The sequence below is a fragment of the Nematolebias whitei genome, chromosome 15 (assembly GCF_014905685.2).
Source record: "Nematolebias whitei isolate Nwh7 chromosome 15, NemWhi1, whole genome shotgun sequence".
Taxonomy (NCBI): domain Eukaryota; kingdom Metazoa; phylum Chordata; class Actinopteri; order Cyprinodontiformes; family Rivulidae; genus Nematolebias; species Nematolebias whitei.
In genome coordinates, this window is record NC_056512.1 from 24,963,952 (window position 1) to 24,974,795 (window position 10,844).

Genomic DNA, 10,844 nt, shown 5'->3' on the forward strand with positions numbered 1-10,844 from the left:
AATCTTCGAAAACCAACTTCTTCTGAACTTGAACAAGAAGTTCTTGCTGCAATATTAAAATGTGTCAGTTCATGGGACGTTAGGAGACAAGAGATGTCTCCAAATGTCTCGACACTCAGGTCCAAGTTTTAAAAATGGTGTCAGGAAGTTAAAATATTGTTCACTATTGACCCATTACAAAGTCGACTAGACATATTTGAACTAGAGTTGATGACAAACTGGAGTTGAAATGATCAGATGTTCCTTTGTTAGTTGTGTCTAATGCTCCTTTTGTTCAGACAGACGACTTTTACTTAAATGTGTTTACTGCAGTTAAAATGACACATTGGTTTTACTTTGTGTTAAATAAAACCTTTAAAGATATAATCATTCCTCTTTCTTATTTTGCTTAATGGCATTTAACTCTGCATGTGATCCCTGAAATTCTGATGCACAGAATCACAAGTCCAAGTGTGAACGGTGTCACAGAGTAAACACAATAAAAACATGTATTATCTGCAGCATTGTTCATTAAATCGGCTCAACACTATTAATGTATTACAGAAAATATACATACGGTAGGCACACTTAAAGATATGTAGACCATTACATTATGTAATTAGGAAGTACTTTTCCTTTTAATACTTTAAGTATTTTAAAAGCAAGTACTTATTTACTTTTACTTAAGTAAAAATGTTAATGTGGTATTTCTACTTTTATTAAAGTACATTTTTGTCTGTTCATTTGTACTTTTACTTAAGTACAGTGTTTGAGTACTTTCTCCACCACTGGCTGAAACTGACCGCTACCAAAATTTACGGCTCCATTCCTTCCAGGCTGCTGCAGCTGTGGAGGATCTGATAACACGTTTGGTTAACACAGGTTGGCCAGGCTCAGTGGGTTTAACCTGTATAAATAAAGGTTGAATGAATGAAAAAAAAACATCTGTTAAGTTCATGGCAAAAACCAATGCAGACATGTTCCTGTTTTTAGTAACGCCTAGGTGTGTTTTCTTTTTTGCTGCTTTTCCTTTTACAGGTAATTACCATTTTATTTTCACTTGTTAAAAAAAATGTACGCACCCTTTATAATTGTTTTTGTTGTCCACTGTTGTCATTACTCTGTTAAAATCAGGTCTCTCTTGTAAATGAGTCCCTGAGGCTCAATGGGATTAACCTGTATAAATAAAGGTTGAATTAATTTCCCTATTGTGCCAGTTCATTTAGTACCAGTTTCTTCCAGTAGGGGGAGTCAAGTGAACGTCGTTGGTCATCCGCCAACTCCTTAAACAAACGAAGAAGAGCAGCGGAGGAAGTTACCATTTAGCCATAGCTAAACGCTGCATGTTGTAGCTGCTCATCGTAGCAGGTAATGGAAAGTCCCTAGAAATCGGATGTTTATGAGGTAATTTCAGTTTATAATTTGAAAAGTTATTTATTGTATTCTAATTGTTTACTTTGAACACATGAGCGGTATGGGAGTTGTCTATTTTTTTTTATCCATCACCTGTCCTGTTAGCGGTGTCTTCGTTCTAGCTAGCGCTGAAGTTTAAATGAACCATTTTGTTTTGAACAAATGAACAGCGTAATGAACGAACGGTTCTTTCAATTGTTGTTATCCAGGTCTACTTTGTGTCATCGTAGTCGTACACGCACACGTTTTCGGGCTGGTGTTTTGTTGTGCCCCCCCCCCCCCCCCCCCCCCCCACCAAAAAAAAAAAAAAAAAAGATCAGCGTCGGTGAGAAATGAGCGTCTTGTTGTTGGGTGTACAGTAATTTACTAATTCGTTTTTCATTTCCTGCTTTGTTTGAACGAGTCAAGCTGTATTGACACTCCACTACACATACTATCCGGAGATTTTAAACAAACAAAAATAAAACCTTTGCAACGGCTATGGCAGGATATTACAAAACTGATCTGGTTCATATTCGGTTCTAAAATTATGAATCTAACTTCACGTGTACACAAAACAAACGTATCATTTTCCACAATGTCATTATTATGTAAACAAACAAAGTCGTTGATCAAAAATGCTGCTTTTTTTTTTTTTTTTTTTCCAGCTGCCAACATTTGATCACAACTAAGTTAAGTGCTGGAAACCATGGGTATACTGTACCAGCATTGAAATCATTTTATATGAATTGAAGAAGTTTCTAGTTTTTAAATTCTTATACACACGTTCCTTACAACTTGTGAAACATTTTAAACTAGCCATAGTTTATGGCCCATAAATGTGAATTTTATTAGTGAGAAATTAGGGCACCTTCTGTGATACTGAAATTTATTTTTTGTATGCTCTTATATATATATATATATATATATATATATTTGGCAGACAGCACTTTATGCCACAACATATTTGAATATTGAAGCAGAAAGTTTGTATTGGAATATTCTTTATTATTCTATCAAAAAGACTTGAACTTATTGTATATGCTGTGCAGTGAAAGCAGTTTTACTTAAATGTGTATATTTTGCTGTCTTTTGCTATATTGATCACAGCTTCTGAGCCTCCATTCCTTCCACTTGTGCGCATGCCCCTGTAGTTTCTTCACACTAAGTTAATAAAGCATACAAGTTGTACAAGATGAGTAAAGACACTCGAGTGTACCTGGGCTTGGCCTTTAGAAGATGGCGTGAACTAAAATCAAGACGTGGAATGAAATCAGATGCAGATTTGGCCTTCTGTCTTCTCAATGAGTAAGTTATTTTATGGTTACTGCAGAATAGCTCTCTGCTTGTTAGCATCTTTAAACTATTTTGCACCATCTATATTAATGTGCTTGTCTACATGCTATTTTCACTTTCTGTCACCTTGTTCTGCTGCAATTTTTTTTGTGTGTTTGTGCGGTATATATTGTTTGTGTTCATTTAAATAGTCCTTTGGTTTTCAAGGTTGCTAGTGATTATAAAGTAGTGGCCCGTGGGCCACTTTAAGTTTGTTGGAGGGGGCTTTTTTGGCTAGTAGGGGTGACGTTATAAAACTAAAAATATCTAAGGATTGTAAACATGAATATTTTTACATTTTGGAGACTGCAGTATAGCTTGATGGTCAGTGCCATGGTCTTCTAATCCTGAGGTTGTGGGTTCAAGCCCAGGTTGGGTCAAGAAGGGCAGCCGGCATAAAACAAATTGCCAAATCTTTCATGCGAGCTTACTCGCTGTGGCAACCCCTGAAAGCCGAAAGAAGTTTACTATTAATATTTTTACATTTTAAGACGAAAGCAAAGATCAGATTCTTGCACATGAGGAAAGAGATTTTCCCAATTAAAATAAACAAATAAATAAAACACAGCTATGCAGGCCTATGGGATTTTTTCTTTCATTTTTTTAACCATGGAAAAGTGTATCCTACTTTGAAGAAATAAAGCATAAAATTAAAATGACTATGTTTTACTTCTTGTATTAGTACTTGTATTCACATACTTGCAGAAGAAATTACAGGAAATTAGCTAAAACTAGTCCTTTTTGTTGTTGGTATAACAATCAATATTAATCAGTTTTATGTTTGTTTTGGGGCAGCACGGTGGCGCAACTGGTAGAGCTGCTGCCTCTCAGTGAGCAGGTCCCTGGTTCAAACCCCGGTCCAGGGGCCTTTCTGAGTGGAGTTTGCATGTTCTCTCCGTGCATGCGTGGGTTTTCTCCGGGTACTCCGGTTTCCTCCCACAGACCAAAAACATGCATGTTAGGCTGATTGGTAACTCTAAATTGTCCCTAGGTGTGAGTGAGAGAGTGAATGGTTGTTTGTCTCGTTTGTCTCTGTGTGTCCCTGTGATGGACTTGCGACCCGTCCAGGGTGTACCCCGCCCCTCGCACAGTGGTTGCTGGACATGGGCACCGGCGACCCCCGTGACCCAAAATGTAATAAGCGGGTAAAGATAATGGATGGATGGATGGATGTTTGTTTTGGTCAAAGACTGAACGAGTCACTGCAGAGGGACCAAATGGGTCCTGGGTTCCTCCTGGTTTGTGGCTTCAGAGCTGCAGGTTGCAGACCCCTGGTCTAGGCCATAAAATCTGCTATAATTTTCTAAACCTTAAAGCAATTTTAGCCCTTACACACAGTCCTCTAATTAATCTAATGGTTGCAAAACGCTTCTCCAGCTGTTTTTGATTTGTACCACTTTTGTCTTTTGTTGCCCTGTCCCAAGTTTTTTGTGTTTTATTGCTGCCATCAAATTCAAAATGACCTTATTTTATCAAAAAAATTGTACAATTTCTTGGTTTCAATATTTGACGTTTGCTGTGTTTTGCTTTTGATAAAATATGAGTTTTTGAGATTTGTAAATCATTGTGATTGCATTTTTATTTAGATTTTACACAACTTCCCAACTTTTTCAAAATTTGTGTTGTGTATATTGATGTGCATGCCCAGGTCAGAACCAGAATAAACTTTATTGGAATTGCACCGAGGTACAATGTGAATATGTACGTACAGTCATCTGAAAGATGGGCGGAGTGCACAAAGCTGCAACTACAGGAGAGCGCGGCCATTTTATCCTTATCTGATATTAATCTTAGATAGGAAAAGGGGGAGAAACATGAGGGTAGATAGTGGTATTACAAAAAAAGATCTTTCACATCTTGTCTATCAGGACACGAGTTGAGACATCAAAAAACTCTTATCAGCAGCACAATTAAAACATGATTACATTTGCATTTGACATTGAGGTGTTGAGATTTGTCCATGAGCGTTTTTTCAGATCAGCCACAGTTTCTGAAGATGTTCCAGCCAGTAGTTCTGATAAGTCTGCACAGAAAGTTCTTGGGGGGGGGGGGGGGGTGCAATAGATGAAGCTTTTGTCCTTGGGTACTCATGTCCCAGGAGAAATTTGATAGTCAGCCTGTCTCCGAGGCCGTCGGGAGTCAGATTCAGATAAGCTTGGTTCTTGTTTTTTCTTCAGACAGATTACTTTTTCTTCAGCCTCGAGTCCATCTGGGCATTCTGGTTCCGAAAATGCCTAATTGTGGGATTCCATTCCACTGATCCATGTTATGAGTCTCCTTCAAGGTTGAACCCACCACGCTGACGAGTCCCAGAAGCCGCAGGTGATCTGCGATTCTCAATCGCCTCCACCTTACGGTTAAGCTCGTAAACCAGACGATTTAAAGTTCACACAGCGAGGACCAGACCTTCACACTGACTCGGAAGCTTTTCCATGGCCGAAGCTGCTGCCGCCGTCTTCTTCAAAAGTCAATAAAACAGAGCCCCGCCAATGCCAAAAAGCAGAGTCCCTGCTATCATAATTCCAAATATATAAACGTCTTCAACATCCTCCTGAGACAGGACTGAGAGACACATCATCTGCCACACTCCCCACGAATCCATGACGTACCCGACAGCGTGAGTCTCAGCTGGACACGCCGGTTCTCCAAGACCTTGTCGCTTTGATGAAAAAATCTTATCGATAGAGTTGCACGCCCACGATACCAAATCCATAATCCTAATTTATGTTCGGGAGATGAGACCCAGGCGCTTCAGACAGACAGAGAGCAGAGCAGGAAGAAGGAAAAACGGGGGAGGAAAAAAAAAAGCAGCCACCTCGATCAGAGCCTGAGAGGAAAATGTCCCAACTTTGTGTCGTATTTGATGTGGCATGATGATAGCATGGGCTTTCTCTGGTGTTATTACTGTGATTTTTGTCCTGTGCTGCAGTGTCTCTTTAGTTTTGCACGTCTCAATAGTTTCCTAATAACGAGGCAGCATTTTCTGCGCTCCTAAACGTTGAAACATAAACTTTACTAACTTTGTAATCTTTGACCTTTTGATTGTTTCAAATCAGAATGGACAAAGTTTCCACACTACCAGGTTCAATGGGAGCCAACAATCAGAGCATCAAAATCTCCAAATCAGAAGTAAGTGAATGCATGCTTACATTTGCAATGTGTACATATTGTATTGCTAATTATGAAGGCCATGCAGTAACTTTAAAAGTTTAAATCTTCACCTGATACCAAACATAATCAGCTTAATGTTAGGTTTTATTTTAACAAGAAAATCTAAAAAATTTTAACGTTGCTTGTTTGTGACAAACGCATTACGACTGATCAGTTTACATTACTGTACAAAAGTTTTAAAACATTGCCATTGTTTCACAATTTGCTTTCAAGAAGGCAGACTTTCTTGTAATCTTTTACATGTATTTAGGTTTGTGTGTTTTGGTTTTCTGAATTTAGCTGATTTCTCTTCTTTCATTCTCTGTCCAGTCCTATTGGACAATTCAGTTCAGTTTATTTATATAGCGCCAAATCACAACAAAGTTGTCTCGGGGCACTTTACAGGAACATTCACATACATAGAAAAGCCAATTAGTAAAGTTCTTTAAGGAAGCAGCAGACTGCATTATGTGTGGTGTGTGCTTAAAAAATGAATAAAGTCAACAAGCAGAGACTGAGGAGAAGTGTCGGGACTAAAAAAACAGACAATACCTAGAGCCAATGAACAGCAGATGTTATGTAACAAACTGTATTGTATTTAACATTTTACAGTTTTTTAAACAGATTCCAATGTGGGGATCAATTGTCTTTTTAACTATATGCTTGCAACAAATTGTTCTTAAGTTTGATTTAAAATCCGTGATTTCTGTTTTGTGTTATCACTGGTTTCCTATTTTATTAGGATAATTTTTATGCATGAATGGTGAAATGGTCAGGTGCTGGACTGGAAAAAAAATCAGCCAAGCTCCAAATAAAACTTTGAAACATCTTCAGAACTACTGAAGCACTGTTTATCAAGATCAATTTATAAAGGTCACAAGGAAGTCTGGCTGTTTAAAGCAAAATGTCAAGAAATGAGGGATAGGTCAAGACTTTTTTGCACAGTACTGTAAGTATAGTAAACTTTATTTATATAGCACCTATTTACAGGTCAGCAACCACAAAGAGCTGTACAGAATATAAGCCATAAAAACACAAAAGATAAAACGGAAGGAGAGATAAAACAACATACATGTGATATAAGACAACATAAAACTAATTAAAAGCTGATCTGAACAAATGTGTCTTCATCTGCTTTTTAAAAGTATTAAGAGAATCAAGGCATCACAAAGTCAGAGGCAACCCTCCACAGTCTGGGGGGGCCACAGCCCTAAAAGTTTTATCCCCTCTGATCTTAAAATTAATCTGTGGGACCATTAACAACCTTTGACTGGAAGGTCTGATGCTGTGAGAAGAGGAGTAGGGCTCTAAAGGCTCCAGTAAACTTGCGCTGACCTTTTTCCGCGTGAACTCGACGCACACTGTCCGCAGAGGGTTGAGATTTCATACTCGAGTGTCCACCCTGAGCGTCTGCAGACCAGCTCTGCAGGCAAGGGGCGTTTACCTTTGGGACAAATTGAGTTTGCCGATTGGTCATTTGCTGACACGTCTACTGGATTGATTGACAGGTTGTAACCCCCCTCCCCCCTCAAAAAAAAAAACAGCTGGCATCTCCAGCTGCAGCGGTGTTCTGTGTTTATATGTTGTTAATACAAAGTTCTAAAAAATAAAAAACACAGAGAGCGCTGGCCCTGCAGCCCACACATCAGACCAGCCCACCAGGAAATCTCCAGACCCTCCCGCAGCCATGCCAGGCCTGATTTTAATTTGCTTGTGACAAATTCCTTCATTTCTCACCATTTCAGTCATGGCATCAATGGAGGAGGATTAAGAGATCACTTGCCTCTTGAAAAGAAAAAAAAAAAAACATAAGAAAAGGCCATTAAATCAGATCAGGGAGGAAGAAGGGGAATTTAATACATTGGTGTTGCTTATAAAACAGTCACCGGTCAGTTTATTGTGCGACACAGAGTACACGTACACGGTTGTAAAAATTGAGTTTTGCATGGACATGCCCTGTGGGCGTCCGCTTCGACTCTAATCCGGTATGCGCTGACCTCCGTGAACTGACGTACGCCAGAGTGTACTGGAGCCTTAAGGGTGTATTCATACCTGCCCTGTTTGGTCTGCTTTAATCAAACTCTAGTCCGTTTGCCTAGAAAGTCCGGTTCGTTTGGGAGGTGTGAATGCGCAATCGAACTCTGATGCGGACCAAAAAGGCGAACTCTGGTTCGTCTAAATACCTAGGTCTCGGTTCGGTTTAAGTGAAATCGAATGCAGTTTGAATGCATTGTGAATGCAATCGGACCGGAGACCGCTCCAAAGGCAGGAAGTGGACTACAGCGCAGGGCATCCTGTGTAAATAAAACCAAAACAAACACGCATTTCTCATACCTTATACGGAGCCGTCTCAGCTGCCTTGTGTGAAAAACAACATTCTCCATGGTATTCTGCCTCATCTTCTGCTCGTGCTGAGTCCATTGGTGAAAAATGACAAAACAAAAATCCTAAAACCACTAAAATTTGATGCCATTCCATTTTTGTTTTTATTTCCAGAAGAATAATAATAGTCATATATATTTAATAAGCTGTGTCTTCTTCAGAGGTTTTTGTGTTGTTTCCTTCAGTAGTTCTTGGTGTAGCGCCACCACAGGCGAGGGGGGGAACAGGTTGGCTCAACTGACAGTGCAGTGTGAATGCAAACCGCACCAGCTGAAAATGTAAACTAATGTTCTGAATTTTGGTCCCCAATCGAACAGTCTACCAGACTATCAGGTGTGAAGACGACCTAAAAGGTCAGAGATATAGACTGGGGCTTGACCACTTAGAGCTCTAAAAGTAAGAACTAAAATTTTTTAATGAATTCTAAAATGTACTTGTAGCCAATGTAAAGAGGTTAAAACTGGCATTATGTGCTGTCTTTTCCGTGTGTTGGTTAAAAGCCTTGCAGCAGCTTTCTGAACTGTCTGCAAACAATCAAGATCCTTCTTAGTCAAACACATGAAAAGACTGTTACAATAATCCAGACAGGATGAAATAAGAGTCCTCAAGGCTCAATGGGATTAACCTGTCTAAATAAAGGTTGAATGAATTTCTTATTCGGCTTTTGACACAAGAGACTTAAGCCTAGAAATATTTCTTGGTTGAAAAAAGTGATTTCTGATTAATCTACGAGAATGGCACCGCAATGACATGACAGAATCAAAAATAATGCCAAGGTTTCTGAGACTTGGTTTAACAGAAGAGGCTAATACACCAAGGTATTTCTTAATTTGAGTTATTTGATTGTCAGGGGCAATAATTAAGGTTTTAGTTTTATCACAATTAACCTGCAGGAAGTTGTCACAGAGCCACTGTTTGATAATGCTAATACAGTTTATCAAGGAGAACATTCAGAAGGTCTGAAGGACTGTGCAAAAAAAAAATCCCAAAACAAACAAAAAAAAAAAGTTGACACCCACAGACTGTATATAAAGTCATACTTGTACATCAAATACTTTTAACTTTTATATAATTTGAAATGTCTGTTCTGCTGTGTTGTGGTGAATCTTGTGCACTGTCATGTAAAGCTGTGTGTCTGTCGTGTTCCTGCAGGTTCAGACTCTGATCGAGCAGGAGGTCCACAAAGGACTGGCAAAAAATCAAGTCAAGATGAGGGGTTTAATAGAAGCCGTGCAGCAGATGAATAATGACCTCAACTTTGAGAAAACCCTCCGAGATCTAGAGGTGTAGAAGTATTTTCATTAAAACTTTTAATCTTCAGTATTTTCTTTCTGTTTGATGTCTCATATTTTAAAAGCACTGGGCTTTTTTTTTTTTTTAAGTTTACTCCTTATCTTAAAATGGAATTCATGAGCTTACTTCTGTCGTTACATAAAACTCTTTTGTTTGTCAGACTCAGCTTAACACTGTGTCCAGGAAAGCAGAGGCAGCTCTTGCCTACATAACAAAGACACATGAACAGGTATGCAAACACATTAACTAATGAATGCACGTGTACTATCTATTTAGAGTCCATAAATGGTTAAAAACCAAAACAATTAGACTTCTATTCTGTAGCTGAAGATGGTTGGCTTTTCATCCAAGGAGCTTTCTCACTTCAACAATGGAGAGTGTGAAAAATAAGGCCCTATTTACACGGACACGGTGGGGGGAAACATAGATTTTTTTGTATGTTAATTAGAGGAAAACATCCGCGTTGACACGGACGAATTTAGTGTTTACATGCATCTGGAGGAATCCCTCCCCACCGAATCCACTGTAGTTATCATGCCGGGTCATTAGATGGCGCTGTGAATTTTGTACCTTCACCTAATGCGCATGCGTGCTGCCTCAGCACACTCCTAAAAGCTCAGCTAACAACATCTTAACAACAAGTTAAAGCTTTATTTTGGATAAGAGTCGACAGATTTGACGCCAAGCGGGACCTCTTCGTAACAGCTCCACACCGGTCGCTGAGTGGACCAGAACCGAGTCGAGGATGTCGAACTTTACTCCGTGATAATCAGTAGCTGATTTACAGCAGGTAAATCAATGTTCTTAATAATGTTAGCTTGTGTTTACTTCGATCACACAACAACTAGCTGAGTTTTTATTTTTTTCCTGAAAGAAGAAGCTGTCCTTCCACCAGGCGGACCGGTTCTGAACGAGGCTCGGCCCAGGTGCAAGGTGCAGTGCAGGAGGATGTCGAAGAGAGAGCTGTTGGATGAACTATTCATTTAAAATTCCCCTCAGTTCTTTTATTCAATCATTTAATGTTTTAAGCTGCATTAATCAAAGGAGTGACAGCCTGAACGAGCCAGATGAACAATGTGGGACCAGTATATCCAGGATGAAAACAGAGGAGAGTACAGTTTATTCCAAAAAAGTTCAATCTGGTCCTCTGGACATTCAAAAAAACAAAAAACAAAACAAAGCAAAAAAATCTAGAAACGTTTCGTCTCTCATCCAAGAGACTTCCTCAGTCTGAGGTGCTGTTTTCTGCTCAGTCTCTTAAATAGTACCTTCTCAGGGTGGATCAACCAGTTTTGCTGCTGACAACCAAAACC

At 39.2% G+C, this 10,844-nt stretch overlaps 1 protein-coding gene across 1 annotated transcript in view; it reads left to right on the forward strand.

Annotated features, from left to right (window-relative positions):
* Nucleotides 1-1,279: 1,279 nt before the first annotated feature.
* atf7ip2 (activating transcription factor 7 interacting protein 2) overlaps nt 1,280-10,844 on the forward strand; it is a gene marked incomplete in the record, with an annotated part of 25,845 nt that continues 16,280 nt past the window's right edge. The window contains 5 exon segments of the mRNA XM_037689534.1: nt 1,280-1,383; nt 2,482-2,679; nt 5,763-5,835; nt 9,391-9,522; nt 9,692-9,760. Of these exon segments, the coding sequence (XP_037545462.1) occupies nt 2,567-2,679; nt 5,763-5,835; nt 9,391-9,522; nt 9,692-9,760 (387 nt within the window).